The sequence below is a fragment of the Phocoena phocoena genome, chromosome 10, assembly GCF_963924675.1.
Source record: "Phocoena phocoena chromosome 10, mPhoPho1.1, whole genome shotgun sequence".
Lineage (NCBI taxonomy): Eukaryota > Metazoa > Chordata > Mammalia > Artiodactyla > Phocoenidae > Phocoena > Phocoena phocoena.
In genome coordinates, this window is record NC_089228.1 from 52,171,336 (window position 1) to 52,192,531 (window position 21,196).

Sequence of the window (21,196 nt, forward strand, 5' to 3'; positions counted from 1 at the left end):
TTGGGCCATTATGAATAATGTTCCTATGAACATTATTACCTATGTGTAACATTACCTATGTGTAAGTATTTGTTTGAACCCCTGTTTCAGTTCTTTTGGCTGTACACCTAAGAGTGGGATTGCTGGTTCATATGGTAACTAACTCTATATTTAGAGTTAGAGGAACGGCCACAGTGTTTTCTAAAGCAGCTGCACCATTTTACATTCCTGTATGGCCTATATGGTCATTTTTTTTTAGTAGGAAAAATTATGGTAAAATTCTCTTCATTGCCATTGACTTTTGCAAAGACAAACCATCCTATATTGCTTTTCTCTAAACCTCATTCCCCACATCTCTCCACATCTGCATTTTCCTCTAGGAGTCATTGAGGATGCTTTACAGTTGAGTTTTGGAAGCTTAATTGGACCTTAGTCTCCTGGTGTTAGTAATTAGACACTATCAGCTCTTAATGAAGTTTCTTCTTCAAACTGCTATCTTTTGTGCAGGGCAGGATGGTCAAGGAGAAGACTTTGGTTAAAGTATTATTAACATTATTTTTAGAGCCAAAAAATGGAGATAATGCAAAGTTCAAATGTCATTTCTTAAAAGATAGTAGAGTGCCAAGGTTGGTAATTGAAGTTAGATCAGCCCTGTGTCTGTCTTCCCCTTAGAAACACTTCAGATTTTGTGATGCCTTTTGCATTCAGAAAGTAGGGATTCCTCCTAGCTTCCATCCATGGAACCAAGACCAGTCACCAATCCAGGAATAAAGGCTGATATTGTTTGAAACTTTACAGTTCATGAAACAATTTTTAATATCCTATTATTTTATTGAAAACAATACATACATTTAAAAAATATATTTATTTATTTATTTTTGGCTGCATTGGGTCTTCGTCGTTGGGTCTTAGTTGCTGCGTGCGGGCTTTCCCCAGTTGCGGCAAGCGGGGCCTATTCTTTGTTGCAGTGCACGGGCTTCTCATTGCGGTGGCCTCTCCCGCTGCAGACCTTGAGCTCTAGGCGTGTGGGCTTCAGTAGTTGTGGCACGCGGACTCAGTAGTTGTGGCTCATGGGCTGTAGGGCGCAGGTCCAGTAGTTGTGGCACATTAGCTTAGTTGCTCCGCGGCATGTGGGATCTTCCCAGACCAGGGATCAAACCGGTGTCCCCTGCATTGGCAGGCAGATTCTCAACCACTGCACCACCAGGGAAGTCCCAATACATTCTTTTTTAAAATTTGCGTATAATAACTGATTCACTTTGCTGTACACCTGAAGCTAATACAACATTGTAAATCAACTATACTCCAATAAAAATTTTAAAAATAAATAAATAAAATTTACATGTATAAAACTACCACTCAGAAGTTGTCCTTAATCCTGTCCCTTGCCCCTGACCCTGCCATAAATAATACAAGGCTCTTTTCTGCCTCTGTTTTCCCATTTAGTCCTCATAGCAGTCTCATCTGGGCTGGGGATTATGGACCCACTTTACAGATAAGAAAAGCAAGGTACCAAAAAAGTCCACAAGATTCCCATTCAGTTGGTAGAGAGTGGAGCCTGGGCTCAAACTCAGGCCTTGGAAAGCTGGTCACCGCTCTTTGGATAACTCCTTGCAGCCTGAAGCCTGTGTTTCCAACCCCCAAACCAGCCCCTCTGTGTTTGCGGTCCTCTCTCTCCTGCCCTGTTGCCCGGTCTCTTTGCAGGAGTTGGGCGAGGGGGTGAGCAGTCTGTGCTTTTGGCTGCAGTTCTTCGGGCCAGCTTCCCAGAGGACGGCATGGGAGAAAACCTCTGGCTCAGGTGCTCACTGCGTTCCTGCCCACAATAGCTGCCCATGCTGTGCAGATAGGCGCCCACTCTGTGCTCATGTATCCCCACGGGAGCCAAGCTGTCCTCTCCTCCTCACACACCCTGCAAAGCTGAGGAGCGGTACATCCTGCCATTTCTCTTGTCTTCCTACCTCACACTCCCCAGCGTGGCCCAGAGGAGGCTGAAGTCAGCACTGTTTCCCTAGGACACTGCCCTGTGGGGATCTGAAACATCCAGAGGAAGATTCTGCTGGTAGAACTGCACACACTTAGTTTTCCAGTCTGTCCTGTAACCCGTTGGCCAACTTCCCAGCCTGGGTTCCCTTGGCCCGTAAAGTATGTTTCTGGGTGTTGACACTTGTTGACACCCCTTCACAGAGTTCCTTCTCATGCATGGCTCTGCAGGGGCCTCGGGTAAACAAGGCCATGCCTACCACTAGGATGCCCTTGGTCTAGTGGAGCAAGGTCACTGCCACACTGAGCAAGAGGAGGGACCATAAAGGAGAAGGTGAGCTCCTTGCAGCAAGGGATGTGGTTTTTCTTTTCTTTGCATCTCACAGCAAAGGATGTGTTTTAACATAGGTGTTCCCAGAGGCAGGAGAGTAAAAGTAATATGACTGGATCAATTCAATTGGTTGAGTGGTCCAGGTCTATCAAAATATAGATTCTGTGCCTTGAACAGATTAGACAGTCTTTGGGGGATGACCTGATCCTTGGCCTCCCTCATCTGTCAACCCCGCCACCAGTAGGATCACCCAGGGCGGCTCCATCATTCGTGAGCTGTGGGATCACTCCAAGGAATTCGTTACTAAATCATAGTGAACTGTCAGATTTTGTGCCTCATTTACTTAAAAATTAGATTGGATATAAGATTATCCTAAAATAACTTTATTCTTCCACACACTTGCACTGCAAAGCGCTCTCTGGAGTAGAAGAGAAAGGGGTGGCATGGAGCCTTGCTGGTCTGCAAAAGGCAGCGTCAGTGTCACCTGGGAGGCTTACTTAGAAATGCAGAGTCTCAGGTCTGACCCTATCCCTGCTGAATCAGAATCCCAGGTTGGGCTAAGGAGTGTGTTTTAACGAGCTCTCCACATGACTCTCAGGCCAGGGCAAGTTGTACTGACACAGGGTCGCTGCCCAAATTTGCAGAGTCTCCTATCTGTGAATATCACCTCTGACAAGGCTGGGGCCCACTGGTCTAGACTGTGCCCCTTGGACAATAATTGCAGCGCTGTTTGCTTTTGGCATCCACAGTATTGGCATTATTTATTAGTCTCTGTGGCGGGTCTCGTTCCCTGGGAAACGGACTCTGAGACTGCCTGGCACGAGTTTATTGGGGTGTGCTCCCAGCGGCAACACCAGAGTCAGGATTGGGCAGAAGGAGAAGCTGGGCAGTGATGCAGTCTCAAAAGTGGCTCACCTGATTCTAGAGGGAGCTCTGGAGCTGGGATGGCCCTTTGAGGCAAGGGGACTGGGCTTTTATGTCCCTGAACTGGTCAATCTTTGGATGTGGGCGATCCCAGGAGGGGTGTAATCTTGGGCAAGGCGGCCCAGCAGATGTCAAGGACCAGAGAGGGGCACATCTGAGAGCCGTCCTCAGCAAGCACTCCTGGTAACTGGGGGAATGAGTGAGTCAATGTGAGAGGCACACCACAGCACCCCCCCAACTCTTTGCAGACATTACAAACGCCCAAGGTTACACTTGACTTTCAGTGGGCTGATGTGTGTCTGCAGTCATCTCCCAGTTTGTTTGGTCTGATAGCCCCTTAGTTGTTTGCTGCTGATCCTGGGCCCAGAAAACTGTGTGTCCACCATGGACCTTTTCTCAGCCACACATGAGGTGACGAACAAGATCACGGCTGCAGGGTTAACAGTCAGACGTGTGAGTCATGCCATAAGTCTTGCTGTTGCTGGTTGTGAGATGTCCAGGGGGGTTGTGGGGAGCTTCAGAGGCCCTGCTTGTCCAGTGACAGGGCTGTCTGCTGGGGTCGCTGAGAGAGTGGATGGGGAAGGTGCTCTGTAGGCTCTAAGAGCTTGGCGAGGGCCACTTGCAGGAAGAAACTCGTTTCTCTAAACCTTGCCTCCTGAGGGCCACCTCTGTGTCTCTTAACAGTTGACTCTAATGTGTTCCTTATTTTCTCCCTCCACAATGCCAAGCCATGAATCCCAAAGAACTTCTCCCAGGGGAAGGCCTTCCGTAGTAGCTAGTGGCACGGTTTTGTTTTCCAGGGGCCAACACGCCCTACCAAGCACAGCCCACCAGCTACGACTACGATGCCCCCCTGAGCGAGGCCGGGGACCTCAGTGAGAAGTATTTTGCTGTGCGGGATGTTATTCAGCAGGTGAGTGCTTTGTACGGGCTGCAGGGGCTGGTCTGGGCCAGAGCCTGCCCGGGACTCACAATGCTCTGTAGACGACTTCCTGGAGCCTTTGTGTTTAAAAGGACAGATGAAGGGAAGCATGAGCAAGACTTGGCCTTGAGTCTTGGTCCCACCCGATTAAGAGTGAGCCTGAGGGCTTCCCTGGTGGCGCAGTGGTTGAGAGACCGCCTGCCGATGCAGGGGACGCGGGTTTGTGCCCCGGTCCGGGAGGATCCCACATGCCGCAGAGCGGCTGGGCCCATGAGCTATGGCCACTGAGCCTGCGCGTCCGGAGCCTGTGCTCCGCGACGGGAGAGGCCACAACAGTGAGAGACCCACGTACCGCAAAAAAAAAAAAAAAAAGTGAGCCTGTCAGCAAGGTACTCCACAGTACATTGTAAGGATTAAAAAGAACACAGGTAAGGCCTCCGGTACAGCCCTGACACATCTGTTGTCCAGTAAGCAGTGGCCATTTATACTATTATTCATACTAATCAGAAGAAAATGTGTGTCCACATAAGTAGCTGAAGTACGCAGGAAAGAAAATCCGTGGGCATTCTGAACACGGTACAAATGTGAGCTGTCAGCAATGCTTCATTTTTCTATTTGGGGCAAGTGATTGCTGTTTCCTCTGGGCCTGACACCTGAATGCTTAGTCCTTGCTTAACGTTGTGACCTTTGAGGCATCTAACGCACCCAGGTGGGGTTTCCTGTCTCTGTGTGGCTTTAAAAAAAAACCCACAGTTTTTCTGCTCAGTCACCTGAGTTTTGAAGTTAAAAAACAAAGATTTTCTGCCTATAAATGGTATGGACTTTTTTTTCTGTTAGTTTTAAGTATGCTGTAGTCTCCGTTTAAGCCTGAGTGTTATTTATATTATGAAAAATTTTAAACATATTGAAAAATATGATCTATACTTAACTACTCTTAGAGTTTGTCCATTTGATCTACGTTTCCAGATGTGTGGTTAAAATGTTGCTCGTGTGATTTTTATTGTGGGTTTAATCTCTGTAGAATTTAGAGTGATGACTCCCAAGTTCTGTCTTGTACGTTTGTTCTCTGTTTCAAAGTTCTCTATTCCTATCTTTATTATTTCCTTCCTTTATTTGAAGCTTACCTTTTAAACTGGGCTTTCTTCTTTTCTTTTCTAATATAAATACTCAAGTCTATACATTTCCTTCAAGTACTGCTATGGAACCATATCACAAGTTTTGATATGTAATATATTTATTATTGTTTGCTTTTAAACATGCCTACTTTGATTTCTCTTTGACCCTTCAAACGTTCAGAAGTGAGTTTTTAAATTATTAAACATAAATATTTTTCTAGTCTGTTGGTTTCTCACATATTTGCATTGTGGTTGGAGAATGTAGTGTGTATGATACCAATCCCTTGAAGTTTCTTGAACCTCTCGGTAGAGCCTGGCCTATACCAATATGAACAAATACTCTGTGTATTCTCGAAAAGACTTCGTGTTTTATAATTGTTGGCTATAATCTGTATATGTGTTCATTAGATTAAGCTTATTAATGGTTCTGCTGATATCTTTGATAGCCTTCCTGAATTTTTTGGTCAGTTTATTGTATTAGTTATTGAGAGAGTTGTGTTTATGTATTTCTTCTTGTAGTTCTGTCGGTTTTTGAGGCCATGTTATTAGTATGTAGATTGAGAATTAAATCTTTTAGTATCATTATATGGAAGTCATCTATCTCTGATAATGCTTTTTGCCTTAAAGTCTGTTTTGTCTGATACTAATGCTACCTGCATTCTTTTGGTTAGTATTTATCTGGTATATCTTTCACAATGCTTTAATTTCAACCTTTTAATATCCTTTTTAGAAAAACACGTGTCCCGAAACAGACTCAACGGACGTAGAGAACAGACTTATGGTTGCCAAGGGGGAGGGAGGGATAGATTGGGAGTTTGAGATTAGCAGATGCAAACTATTATATACAGAATGGATAAACAACAAGGTCCTGCTGTATAGCACGGGGAACTATATTCAATATCCTGTGATAATCCATAATGGAAATGAATATAAAAAAGAATGTATATGTATAACTGAATCACTTTGCTGTACAGCAGAACTTAACACAACATTGTAAATCAACGTTACTTCAATTAAAAAAAAATTAAAAACGTGTCCCTTGTAAACAAGATATAGCTGGATTTTTTTAAAATCTAGTTTGAACATTTTTGTCTTTTAACTGGTGCACTTGTTCATTGTCATTCATTATAATTCTTGATACACATCAATTCATTTCAACCATCGTATAATAATCTACTTGTCCAGCTCTTCTGTTTTGTCTTCCCTTATTACTTTCTTTTGAACTGTTTATTTTTGTTTCCTTATTTCATCTCCCTCCCACCCTAGTTTGGATGTTATTCACTATATTTTTATTCTTTTAGTGGTTACCTATTGAAGTGTGAAATATGTACCCCCCCCAAAATAACAACTCAGTATAGAACAACGTGAACCCCTGGAACCAACACACAGCCCCCCAGAGGCTCCCCTCATGCTCCTTCTGGTCATTGACCTCCCATTGACCTCTATCACCATAGGTTAGCTGTGCTTGTTTTTTTTTGCGGTATACGGGCCTCTCACTGTTGTGGCCTCTCCCGTTGCGGAGCACAGGCTCCGGACGTGCAGGCTCAGTGGCCATGGCTCACGGGCCCAGCCACTCCGCGTCATGTGGGATCTTCCCAGACAGGGGCACGAACCCGTGTCCCCTGCATTGGCAGGCGGACTCTCAACCACTGCGCCACCAGGGAAGCCCTAGCTGTGCTTGTTTTTCACTTTATATAGATGGGTTCATACAGTATGCACGCCTTTATGTCTGGCTTTCAAAAAACTTTAACATTCAGTTTTTACTTTTAATAATTTAAAATTAATCCATATCTTTACTTCCTTCCTACAACCAGAACTTATCTCACATTAACTCCAATTACATCCTTCCTGACTTATATGCTCTGAATGTCATGTATTTTAGTTGTGGGCTAGTTGTGGATGTAAATCTTCAAGGGAGATTAGTTTTCTCCCCTATTTATTGCTGTGCAACAAATTACCTACAAACTCAGTAGCTTAAAACAACAAATGTGGGACTTCCCGGGTGGCACAGTGGTTAAGAATCCGCCTGCCTGTGTAGGGGACACAGCTTCGAGCCCTGGTCTGGGAAGATCCCACATGCCGTGGAGCAACTAAGCCCATGCGCCACAACTACTGAGCCTGCGCTCTAGAGCCCGCGAGCCACAACTACTGAGCCCATGTGCCACAACTACTGAAGCCCGTGTGGCTAGAGCCCGTGCTCCGCAACAAGAGAAGCCACCGCAATGAGAAGCCCACGCACTGCAACGAAGAGTAGCCCCTGCTCACCGCAACTAGAGAAAGCCCGCGGCAGCAACGAAGACCCAACGCAGCCAAAAATAAAAATTAAATAAGTAAATAAATTAAAAAAAACAAAAACAAATGTTATGACCTCACACAGCTTCTGAGGGTGAAGAATCTAGGGGTGGCTTAGCTGGATGTTCTAGCTCATGAATTCTCCTGAGGTTGCACTGAAAGCTGTTGGCGAAGCAGCAGTCTCTGAAGACTTACGTGAGGCTGAAGGGTTCATTTCTTTCTTTCTTTCTTTTTTAATATTTATTTATTTATTTGGTTGCACCAGGTCTTAGTTGCAGCACGTGTGTTCCTTAGTTGCAGCAGGCGGGCTCCATAGTTGTGGCATGCATGTGGGATCGAGTTCCCTGACCAGGCCCCCTGGATTGGGAGCGTGGAGTCTTACCCACTGTGCCACCAGGGAAGTCCGTGAAGGGTCCATTTCTTTCTTTACTTTCCTCTTTTTTTTTTTAATTGAAGTATAGTTGATTTATAATGTTGTGTTAGTTTCTGCTGTACAGCAAAGTGATTCAGTTATACATGTATATATATATATTCTTTTCCATTATGCTTTATAACAAGATATTGAGCATAGTCCCCTGTGCTATACAGTAGGACCTTGTTGTTCATCTATTTTTTATATAGTAGTTTGTATCTGCTAAATTATCCTTCCCCCACCCCTTTCCCCTTTGGTAACCTTAAGTTTGTTTTTCTATGTCTGTGAGTCTGTTTCATAAATAAGTTCATTTGTGTCATATTTTAGATTCTACATATAAGTGATATCATATGGTATTTGTCTTTGTCTGACTTGCTTCACTTAGTATGATCATCTCTGGGTCCATCCATGTTGCTGCCAATGGCATAATTTCTTTTTTTATGGCTGAGTAATATTCCATTGTATATATATACCACATCTTCTTTACCCATTCATCTGTCGATGGACATTTTGGTTGCTTCTATGTCTTGGCTATTGTGAATAGTGTTGCTATGAACATAGGGGTGCATCTATCTTTTTGAATTATGGTTTTCTCTGGATATATGCCCAGGAGTGGGATTGCAGGATCATATGGCAACTCTATTTTCAGTTTTTTGAGGAACCTCCTATTCTTCTCCATAGCGGCTGCAACAACCTACATTCCCACCAACAGTGTAGTAGGGTTCCCCTTTGAAGGGTCCATCTCACATGGCTGTGTGCAGGTCACTAAAGTTCTTTGCCATGTGGGACTCTCTATGAGGCTGCCCACGATGTGGCTTCCCCCACAGTGAATGATCCGTGAGAGAGGGGCACCTCCAGATGAAAGCTGCAGTCTTTTTATTACCCAAACACAGAATGACATCCCATCCCTTTTTCCATATTCTTTCCACTAGAAGCCAGTTACTAAGTCCGGGCCATATTCAGGGGAATTAAGTTCCACTTGTTGAGGGGAAGAGTATCAGAGAATTTGTGGGCATGTCGTTAAAACCACCACATCCCCCTACACTCAGGGCCATATTTATGACGGGCAGTGTTCATTGTAATCACAGGTAGCCTTTGGTTATGCCACTAATCAGATAAACAGGTTCATTTATTTCCTTTACTGTTTTTTTTTAATATTTTTTATTTTTAGAGGTTCCTTTTTTTCCTTTCTGTCCTAATTTTGTTTAATTATATAAAATTACAAGGTATCAGTATTTTTAGATGTTTCCCCTATGGCAAGATTTCCTGAAAATATGTCTTCGAATGTCCTGCCTGGAGTAAGGGGCTGGTTGCCAGCATTCTGCGCCCTGGGGCAGGATTGGAGGTGGGGGTGGGGGGGGTGGGGGGGTGGTAGTTACTTTTTACTACGTGCATGATCACATTCTCCCCTTTTAAAATGTCCTCGATGCTGCAGGTTATCCATGAAAGCAAAGACCATGTTTTCCCCTCTTGCGAGAATAAATCTCTAGTCCCAGGTGGGAGGGGGCATTGCATAGAGCAGCGTTTCTCAAATACCAGAGCATCAGAACCACCTAAGTACTTGATGGAAATGCAAATTCTACTGAATCAGAAACGCTGTGGATAGGGTCAGCAATCCAAGATTTTACAGACCCATGGGTGATTCTGACGTGCGCTAGAGTTTGAGAACCTTTGGCTTGAAGAAGGGGAAGAAATCTGAGGATCATGCTGCTTTACAAATAGCTTTCACCCAATCCTCCTTATTTTAGCACCTGTACCTCCCAGTTCTAGAAGTATCTGGTGCTTCCAATTTTGAGCCTTTTGGTAATTATGCAGTCTGATTGAATTGGCTCTTAGTTGTCTCCCATTCTGGATTAGGATTTGGCTTTCTTACTACTGATTTGCCATTCATTTGTCCATTTTCCAGCTTCCAGAATTTTGTTGCTGTTGTTTCCTCTTCTGTTCTTCAGTTCTGTGTATTTATGTCTTAAACAAAAATCTGTTTACTGAGATGTTTACTGGCATTCTTTTGGGAAAGAATGAAATTAGATGTTATGTTTAATGTGCCATCTTAACCTAAATGATCTCATTCTCTGTAATGGCTACATGCTATTATGCTATTTAGATTTACTGCCATTTACTTAATCCATTTCTAATTGATGGGCATTTAGATTATTTTCAACTTTTAAATGACATCTCATGTACAGTTCAAGGAAGCTACAGGAAATTTTCTTTTTTCTTTTTTTTTTAAATATTTATTTATTTATTTGGCTGTGCCAGGTCTTAGCTACAGCATGTGGGATTTTTTTTTTTTTTTTTGCAGTACGCGGGCCTCTCACTGTTGTGGCCTCTCCCGTTGCGGAGCACAGGCTCCGGACGCGCAGGCTCAGCGGCCATGGCTCACGGGCCCAGCCGCTCCGCAGCATGCGGGATCTTTCCAGACCGGGGCATGAACCCATGTCCCCTGCATCGGCAGGCGGACTCTCAACCACTGCACCACCAGGGAAGCCCAGCATGTGGGATTTTTAGTTGCATCATGCGGGATCTAGTTCCCTGACCAGGGATGGAACCCGGGCCCCCTGCATTGGGAGCGTGGAGACTTAGCCACTGGACCACCAGGGAAGTCCCTGAAATTTTCTTGAACTATATTACAAATGGCCCTTCAATGAAATTGCATCAGTTGAGTCTTATTTCCCCACACTTTTACCAATACTGTGAATTATCAGACTTTTTGACGTCGCCATTTGATATGTAAAAGGATAGTTTTAAAAGTAAGCATTACTTTCTTTAGTAATGAGTACTTGTACACCCTTTCATGTATAAATTGTCCATTTATGTTACTTTTTCTATGAACTATTTGTTCAGGTTTTTTCATAGTTTTTCTGTTGGGCTATTTGTTCTTTTTGTAATTTGCAAGAGTTTTGTTATTGTCGCATTATTCATTTTTCACAGTTTGGGGTGGGTTCCTTTTTTTTCTGTAAAAAATAATCCTGTGTTTTTACGTAGTCAGATATGTTACTTCCCTCCTTTATGGCTGCTTCCCCACTGTAGTAGTATAAATAAATTCTCAGCATGTTTAAAATTTTTATGATTTCATATTTTACATTTAAGTGCTGATGTGCATGGAATTTTTGTTGTTGCTGTTATTAGGAGTGAGGTGGAGACTTAGCTTTATTCATCTCTTAAATGACTAGACAGTTATCCCAGCCCTTTTTATTGACTTATCAATTATTTTGCCACTGGTTTGATGTGCCCATTTTGTCACCTACTTAATTTCCATAAGTATTTGGGTCTATTTTTGAACACTTTCTTTTATGTTATTGATTTTTTTTTTTTTTTTTTTTTTTTTTTGCGGTACGTGGGCCTCTCACTGTTGTGGCCTCTCCCGTTGTGGAGCACAGGCTCCGGACACACAGGCTCAGTGGCCATGGCTCACTGTGCCTAGCCGCTCCACGGCATGTGGGATCTTCCCAGACCGGGGCATGAACCCGTGACCCCTGCATCGGCAGGCGGACTCTCAACCACTGCGCCACCAGGGAAGCCCAATGTTATTGTTTTTTTTTCTCTTTTATTAATACCAAACTGTTTTAATTGTTACCTTTACAATGTTTTATTATCTGGTAGGATTAGTCTTCCATCTTTTTTCAGTATTTCCCCGGCTATTCCTGCAAGTTTACTTTTCTATGTAAACTTTCATATTATTCTATCAACTTCAAAACAAAACAAAAACTCGAGATACCTGTTGATGTTTTAAGTTTATACATCAAATTAGGGGTGATATTTACAATATTGAGTCTTAGCTAAGAAAATGCCTTTCTATCTATTCAAGTCTTCTCTGATGTCCTTCTTATTTTAAAGTTTTCTTAAAGTAGTCCCTGTCCATTTCTTAATATGTTTATTCCCAAATATTCTTTGTTTCTAATACTAATATCATTATAAAAGGAGTCTTTTATTTCTTTATGAGAAATATTATGATATATATTTGTCTTTAAAATATAACCTACTTAAAAAATGTTAAATATATAAAATAATGTCACACATCCATGTACCTGGTACCTAGATTTAACACAGGTTATTATGAAATCTTTGCTTCTGATTTTTTAAGAAAATAATACATCACAGATAAAGCTGGGTTTATTTCTTGTTTCTTCTCCTCCCTCCTCAGAGGGAGGAGGAGGAATAGTATTTATCCTTCACACACATTTTTGTGATTTTTTTACCACAAATGCATGCATCCACATACACTATATTTAACTTTTTGTCTCTTTAAATTGTACATGAATATTCCATTGTACTTCCCTTTTCAAGTTACTGATTTCTTTGATTTTATTGTAGTGCCTGTGGACTTATTTCTTTTACAGTCTGTTGCCTCATCTCACAAACCACTTCAGGTTTGTTTATTTTTAAGCAGATTTATTTAGATATAAATCACATACCATAGACTTCATCCATTTAAAGTACACAATTCAGTGGGTTTTGTATGTTAATTTTTTTTAATTGTGATAAAATATATATAACAAAATTTGTCATTTTAACCATTTTTAAGTGTACAATTCAGTGGCATTAATTACATTCATAATGTTGTGTAACCATCGCCATTATCTATTTACAAAATCTTTTCATCCACCCAGACAGAAACGCTAACTATTATGCAATAACTCCCCATTTCCCCCTCCTTTCAGCCACCGGAAAGCACTAGTCTACTTTCTGCCTCTGTGAATTTGCATATTGTAGATGTTTCACAAAAGTGGAACCATACAATATTCTCCTTTTGTGTCTGACTTATTTCACTTAGCATAATGTTTTCAAGGTTCATGTTATAGCATGTATCAGAAGTTCATTTCTTTTCATGGGTGAATAATACTTCATTGTATACATACAGACAGCCCTCCATATCTGTGGGTCCCACATCCGCAGACTCAACCAACTACAGATTGAAAATATTAAAAAAAAAAAATTACAGAAAGTTCCAAAAAGCAAAACTTGAGTCCGTTGCACGCAGGCAATTTTTCACATGACATTTACATGGTATTTACGACTATTTACATAGCACTTACACTGTATTAGGTATTATAAGTAATGTAGAGCTGATGTGAAATATATGAGAGAATGTGCACGGAACATATGCAGAGGTACTCAAGTCCCTTGAGCTTCCTGGAATGTTGGTATCTGTGGGGGTCCTGAAATCAATACTCTGCAGATACAGAGGGACGACTTGTATACCACAGTTTATCTATTCACCTCATTCATCTCTTGATGAACACTTGGGTTGTTTCCATCTTTTGGCTATTTTGAATGATACTACATTGAACATTGGGGCACAAGTATCTGTTCAAGTCCCTGCTTTCGATTCCTTTGGGTATATACCTCTCAGTGGTGTTGCTGGCAGGTTTATTTTTTTTATTTTTTGCGATACGCCGGCCTCTCACTGTTGTGGCCTCTCCCGTTGCGGAGCACAGGCTCCGGACGCGCAGGCTCAGCGGCCATGGCTCACGGGCCCAGCCGCTCCGCGGCATGTGGGATCTTCCCAGACCGGGGCACGAACCCGTGTCCCCTGCATCGGCAGGCGGACTCTCAATCACTGCGCCACCAGGGAAGCCCGTGGCAGGTTTATTTTTAGAATCATTTGCCTTCTGAAATAATGAGCTTTTCTATGCTTAACATAGAAAAACAATCCAAGTCAAATTTAAAAGCAGATATTTACATGTGCTTTTCTTGCACAAAACATCATCTAATCTTTGGCCTCATCATAACCTCACGTTTTTTTTTGCGGTACGCGGGCCTCTCACTGCTGTGGCCTCTCCCGTTGCGGAGCACAGGCTCCAGACGCACAGGCTCAGCAGCCATGGCTCATGGGCCCAGCCACTCCACGGCATGTGGGATCTTCCCGGACCGGGTCACGAACCCGTGTCCCCTGCATCGTCAGGCAGTCTCTTAACCACTGCGCCACCAGGGAAGCCCAACCTCACGTTTTTATTCTCCCAAATATTTAGCTACTTCTTTCTGCCCCCTCCCCCAACCCCTGCAACCCCTCACATTTTCTTGATCTTCCCTGACTCTTAGGATTGATGGCTGTTAGAGTCTTTCACCATCACCCTCCATAGCCCTCTCTGCTGCTGTTCAAGGGCACCTGCTCCACAAACCACCAGCCTGGACCATTCTGCTGTCACACTCTGGCCCTGAAACCAGGCAGGAGGACTGTGAACTTCAGTGTGGAGTGGCTGGAACAGGGATTTGTGCTTCCAACCTCAACTGGACCTTTAATTATCTGCACTTCTCTATTTACATCCTGGTCTCTTCTCCCCATCTAGTGGGAACCAACACTGCCATGCTTTCTCCTTAAGGTATAGGGGATGCTATCTCCTCCTTCACCAAGAGCATTAATGCTGCTGAATATACCATGTGGAATAGTCAGATATACATTTCAGAAAGGGTACTGAGTGAGGCACCAAAAGCGAATGTATATTTAAATGAGTAAAAAAAAAATCATTACAAACTTACTGTTACCAGGGGATAAGTGGGGGGAGGGATAAATTGGGAGATTGGGATTGACATATACCCACTACTGTATATAAAATAGATAACTAATAAGAACCTGCTGTATGGCACAGGGAGCTCTACTCAATACTCTGTAATGGCCTATATGGGAAAAGAATCTAAAAAGAAAAAAGAGTGGATATATGTATATGTATAACTGATTCACTTTGCTGTACACCTGAAATTAACACAATATGAATCAACTATACCCCAATAAAAACTGTTTAAAAATCATTACAAATTTTAAAATTTTAAAATTAAAATAATTGCAAACATCACAAAACTTAAAAACATATTTTGGCTTTATTAACTGAAACACCTCTGTCATCCTTCTTTCCTTATATTCTTTTGGCTGCATGCTGTTTTATTGTCTCTTCGGATGATAACAATGTTCGTAATCTTCTCTAGAGAGACTGGCAATCTCTCTCAAGTGTGACTGATTGAAATCTGTTTTTTAGTATTGATAGTTTAGAAAAACAGGAAAGCTTCACATTTTGTTACTGATAGCGTTATATGAATATTTAGGATTGTTATCTAAACTGGGGAGATCTCTCTCAAATTCTTTCATGCGTGAGCTGTAATATTTGGAAAAAATTTCTGTAGACATGTCCTGGCCCCATAACATTTTTTTTAACATCTTTATTGGAGTATGACTGCTTTACAATGGTGTGTTAGTTTCTGCATTATAACAAAGTGAATCAGTTATACATATACATATATCCCCATATCTCTTCCCTCTTGCATCTCCCTCCCTCCCACCCTCCCTATCCCACCCCTCTAGGTGGTCACAGAGCACCGAGCTGATCACCCTGTGCTATGCAGCTGCTTCCCACTAGCTATCTATTTTACATTTGGTAGTGTATATATGGCCATGCCACTCTCTCACTTTGTCCCAGCTTACCCTTCCCCCTCCCCATGTCCTCAAGTCCATTCCTAGTAGATCTGCATCTTTATTCCCGTCTTGCCCCTAGGTTCTTCATGACCATTTTTGTTTGTTTTTTAGATTCCATATAAATGTGTTAGCATATGGTATTTGTTTTTCTCTTTCTAACTTACTTCACTCTGTATGACCGACTCTAGGTCCATCCACCTCACTGCGAATAACTCAATTTAGTTTCTTTTTATGGCTGAGTAATATTCCATTGTATATATGTGCCACATCTTCTTTATCCATTCATCTGTTGATGGACACTTAGGTTGCTTCCATGTCCTGGCTATTGTAAATAGAGCTGCAATGAACATTGTGGTACATGACTCTTTTTGAATTACGGTTTTCTCAGGGTATATGCCCAGTAGTGGGATTGCTGGGTCGTATGGTAGTTCTATTTTTAGTTTTTGAAGGAGCCTCCATACTGTTCTCCATAGTGGCTGTATCAATTTACATTCCCACCAACAGTGCAAGAGGGTTCCCTTTTCTCTACACTCTTTCCAGCATTTATTGTTTGTAGATTTTTTGATGATCTGGCCCCATAACATTTTAAACCCTGTTTCCCCTCCACAACCCACATATTTCTGGAGCTGGATGCCTTAGAGCACAATCATATTGCAAGTCAGCATAATCTGTTAGCAATAATTTACCTATTCATAGGAGTGACAGTGAACCTTGTAAATATATTCTGTGCCCCAATTAAATAAATTCCCACCTCAGCTCTCCTTTGGTTGAATCTCAAAGATGCCTGTAGCCACTCTAAAGCCTCCTGACCCAAGAGGATGTTTAACACAGGAAAGCTGGAGCGGAAAGAGGCGAGGGTCTTAGCCTTTTGTGGTTAAATTGCATTACTTCTGCAAATTTTACAAAAACCTATGACCATGAGAATGCACTGCTAGGACCCTCCCTTGGGGCACTTCTGGCTGCAGAAGATGAGTTCAGCAGCTGCTGCAGTAACCTAGGAGTTAGATGATGGCGGGGCCAACGGGGAGTGGAGAGGAAGCAGTTGATTTGAAAAATATTCAGGAGGTAAAACTGGTGGAATTTGGCAACTGGCTGAATGCTGGTGTGAGGTGTGAGGAAGAATGAGGAGTCATTGATTTGTCCAGGTTGCAACCTTGGTTGGATAACTAGATTGGTATTGGGGTCAACAGCTAACATTGAGGGTTGCAGAGAAGGCACAGGTGGGAAGGGGGAGGGAGAAGCAAGTTGAGCTCAGGGTGCCTCTGAGGACATCCAGGTGGAGGTGTCTGTCTGGCAAGCACCTCACTTAAGAATGAGAAGCTCCAGGAAGAATCCGTTAGGCACGGATTCTGCACTCACTGTGGAGGTGGAGGCTGAAGTCCAGGAGAGGTTGAGATTGCACGCAGAAGCTGAGTAAGAAGGGCAGCAGGCCAAGCAAAAGACAAACCCAGAGGATCCCAAGCATTTAACCAGTGGCCACAGTAAAATGAACCCATGAAGGAGAGAGAGTCTTCAGAAATTAATGTAATGCAGTAGCTTATGATAGATTGCAGCTTAAGATGTGGTCATCTTTCCCCACTTCTCTTTTTTGATATTTCAGGTTTGGAAGAGAGAAATGAACGACTTTAAAAGTGAGCTCTTTCTTACGAGCCTTTGTAGATGTTCACTTCGATGGTTTGTTAGATGGTATTCAAAGTATTTGTCTGCATCGAGGAAAAGAAATGGGATCATAAATACCCCCATATATAGCTCTTCCTGCCTCTTTCCTTCACCAAAGACTTAAAAAGTCAAATGGGTATCTTCTTTAGTTCATCTCCATCTCAAGAGTAAGCTGGGTGGAGATGGACAGTCTCTTTCACTGACATGGACTCCCAGAGATGGGAATTTCCCAGCAGACTGCACAAGCTTGTGCTCAGCGGTGAAGACTCCAGGCAGCCCTCACACAGGACTCTTCAAGGCGTGACAAAGCTCGTGATATTTGCATTTTTAAATGTATTCTCTTTGGTGTGGGTAAAACTCAACCAGACGCGGTTAACACCTTGACCTCGAGGATGAAGCGTAATACTATAGGGTAGCGCCCTCCTCCTTGGTAGCAATTCCTGAGAGGGGCAGTGGTGAGTTTATTTTTGTATGCTTTTGAATGAATTTCAGACCGATTTTTTAAAGAGTTTTGTTCCAGTTCTTCATAGGGATTCCATCAAAGATGAGTCCAGCTGAATTTCTGAAGATGGGTCATTCTGCAGAAATTAAGTTGTAGTTGAGGACCTTGATGACTGGAGGGGATCTCGGAATTCCATGAGGGTGGTAGTGAGGCTGGGCGGGGACTGGACATGACAGAATGGCCATTGTGATTTTCAGTACCTCAGAAGCTTAATGAAGTTTGAGACTTGACCCAGGACCAGTCTACACTGGCTGATTGATAGTCCTTCTTGGTTTATGGCTGGAATGACATTAGCTCAATGGGTAGACACAGCTGTCTCTTGATGATCCATGTTGCTGGTGGACACAGTGTTTACGACTGATAATTAAGGATTTCGACGTGAATATTACTTAATGAATGTTAGTCTTTTTTAAAAAAATGTATTGAAGTACAGTTGATTTACAACGTTGTGTTAATTTCTGCTACAGCAGAAGTGACTCGGTTATACATATATATATATATATATATATATATATATATATTCTTTTTCATATTCTTTTCCATTATAGGTTATTACAAGATATTGAATATAGTTCCCTGTGCTATTCAGTTCTCACTTTCTTATATGTGAATCTCTAGCCTTAAAATGAAGGTACATAAATTTCTAGAATTTTACAGGAGGTGCGGTTTACAGCCCCTGGCCTCTGCACAAACTGGTCCCTCTGCCCTTATCCATCTGGAAAATGAGGACACATCTCTTTACCTTCTCTGGGGTTTGTCTTTGATTCGTCTCTCTGAAAATTTAGTCACACTTTGTTTTCCGTCACCACATTACATACTGTGGAAATCTTGAAGACACAACTTCTCCTAGTTTGCTAATATAACTTGTTTATACATTCTCACTCTGGACTAGGGGCTGTTATTATCCTTAGTACCAAGCGTAAGACCTGACACAAAGTACTTTCCTTTTTTTTGTCGCGGCTTGTGGGATCTTGGTTCCCTGACCAGGGACTGAACCCGGGCCCTGGCAGTAAAAGCGTGGAGTCCTAAACTCTGGCCAGGGAATTTCCCAGAGTACTTCCTAAGAGCTTGTTAGAGATAAATGAATGAAAACATTAGAGATCTTGGGAAAAGAAAAGTTGGTCACCATTGAATCTATTGGATTACACTGGGAAAAGAGCTGCTTCCCATGTTGAATTTGTCCATCTAAACAGGTAGGATAAGAAGCAGTATTTATGACTGCTCTTAAAACTATGATTAAAGTACAAATTACTATGGAGAAATAAAGGTTCAGAAGTATAATATTTTGGCATATTTGTCTATTTCTTTTCTGACATATTAATTAGTTGGACAGAAGATTCGAATTTTGCTGTATGATAATCAATGAAAATTCACTATAATTTTTTTTTTAAAGACAGAAGATTGTGGCAAGTGGAATAGACACATGGAGGCTTAATAATGAGAATATAATGAACTCATACCACTGATTAAAAATTCAAGATCCAATTAGATAATTGGGCAAAAGACATAAACAAGTATAGACATTTGGTGAAAGCTTTGGCATACACTATATTAAGAATCATATAGAGCTTCCCTGGTGGCGCAGTGGTTGGGAGTCCGCCTGCCGATGCAGGGGTCACGGGTTCGTGCCCCGGTCCGGGAAGATCCCACATGCCGCGGAGCGGCTGGGCCCGTGAGCCATGGCCTCTGAGCCTGCGCTTCCAGAGCCTGTGCTCCGCAACGGGAGAGGCCACAACAGTGAGAGGCCCGCGTACCGCAAAAAAAAAAAAAAAAAAAAAAAGAATCATATAAAATGCTTATATCATTTGACCTAATGACCCCTCACTTGGAACTTTATTAAAAAACATTCTGAACGTGGAAAATGCTATAGACATGAAGTTGTTCATTGCAATATTATTTATAATATCAAAATTTGGAAATAATTCAACTCCTAATATTGAAAGGTTATGGTTATGTAAACCATACATAACCATAGGTAAATTCTGTCATATTCGTTTGACTGTAATATGCAAGTAAATAAAATTAGTGTTACTATTTGGTCATGTCAAAAGTGCTTTTGGGGCTTCCCTGGTGGCGCTGTGGTTGAGAGTCCTTCTGCCGATGCAGGGGACACGGGTTCATGTCCCGGTCCGGGAAGATCCCACATGCCGCGGAGCGGCTGGGCCCGTGAGCCATGGCCGCTGAGCCTGCGCGTCCAGAGCCTGTGCTCCGCAACGGGAGAGGCCACGACAGTGAGAGGCCCGCGTACTGCAAAAAAAAAAAAAAAAGTGCTTTTGGTAAGTGGCAGTAGCAAATTACAAAATTACCTCCTTTCTTTATGTGTGCTTAAGTGGGGAGGGGGTGTAGGAGGAAAACTAGAAGAGAGAAGGTTTTGTGGGATTTTTTGGTTTTGGAATTATGGGGTAAGACACTTTCTACTCTATTATTGTTCAGCAAAAAAGGAGTCAAGATGGAGCTGTAGAAACAACACTAGACTTGGAGTCAAAGTCCCAGCTCCCTCCCTTGCCCTCTTTAAAATCTTGAGCAAGTTCCTCAGTCTCAGCTCTAAAAAGGAAATATAATAACTAGCTATGAAGGTCTTTGTGAGTAGTAAATAAGATGAGAGAACTGGCTGAATGTAGGTTGAATAAAGGTGTCTGTGCGGTGACTCTTTCTTCCTATGTGGTAGAGGGATTGCAGTCCTGGCTCAGGAGTCAGATGTGCCATGGTCACTCCCATGTGCGGTGAATAGGGGACCTCAGAAAACGAATTGTACAGCTGTCAGGTCTCCTCTGTGGATTTGTGTTTACTTATTTTACTGACCAGAATGGGGGTGGGGGGGAATGGAGTGGGTCAGCTTACAAAGGAGAAAGAATGTGGTCTAGACTTCAGGGAAAGCTGGGAAGAGAGATCTTACATCTTACTCTAAGATTAGCAGTAACTCTGGCCTCACATTCATGTTACTATGAGTCATGAAGATCATTTTTAATATGATCTTTCAAAAAATTTTTCACAGAAATATAGACTCATAGAATATTAGAAATACAAAGGGTTCCCAGTTCAAGATGGCTGTCTGTCTACATATTTGTCTCTTCTCCCTTCCAAAATGTTACTAAATGATAAAAAAGGATTTTTTTTTTTTTCTAATGAAGCCAACAAGAGGGGAGCTGTCCATGCATGAGAGATTTCAGCGGATTTCTGGGAAACAAAAATAGGTGGAGCAATGGTGACTGAAGAAGTAGGATAAGAAAATCTAGGTTCCCAGTGATGATGGAAAGGGAGTTGGTTATAGGAACAGGGAACAGGGAGAGATCGGCCTTAAAGAACCCTGGAGAGCCAGGGCCCTGGAAATGCAGGCATGGAAATGAAAGGGTGGAAATGAAAAGGATGAAAATGAAAGCTGAAAATGGGAAGGCTGATGAAACTCTACATATTTCCTGTCATGTCCTTCATTTCTTCACCCCACTTTGAAATAGACTATCCATCAGGGAAGCATCTTTCTATCAGTTAGAAAATCAGAGGATTTTTTTTAAAAAAAAAAAACAAAAAAAAAAACAGCCCCAGAGCAAAGACCCCATATATTATGTCTGACTCCCTGCCAAGTCACCCTAAAACAAAGCTCCCAACTGCACAAGCCTGGCTCCTGTACCCAGAGCAAGACTGGCAGAGAGAAGCTGGTGTGCAAATGCTAGC

General features: G+C 42.3%; 1 protein-coding gene across 1 annotated transcript in view; it reads left to right on the top strand.

Moving 5' to 3' along the window:
- Positions 1-21,196, top strand: part of GLB1 (galactosidase beta 1) — a 90,139-nt gene that overhangs the window by 37,487 nt on the left and 31,456 nt on the right. Inside the window, exon 10 of the mRNA XM_065886440.1 lies at positions 4,015-4,127. Coding sequence (XP_065742512.1) covers positions 4,015-4,127 — 113 coding nt within the window. The remainder of the gene's footprint in view (positions 1-4,014; positions 4,128-21,196) is intronic.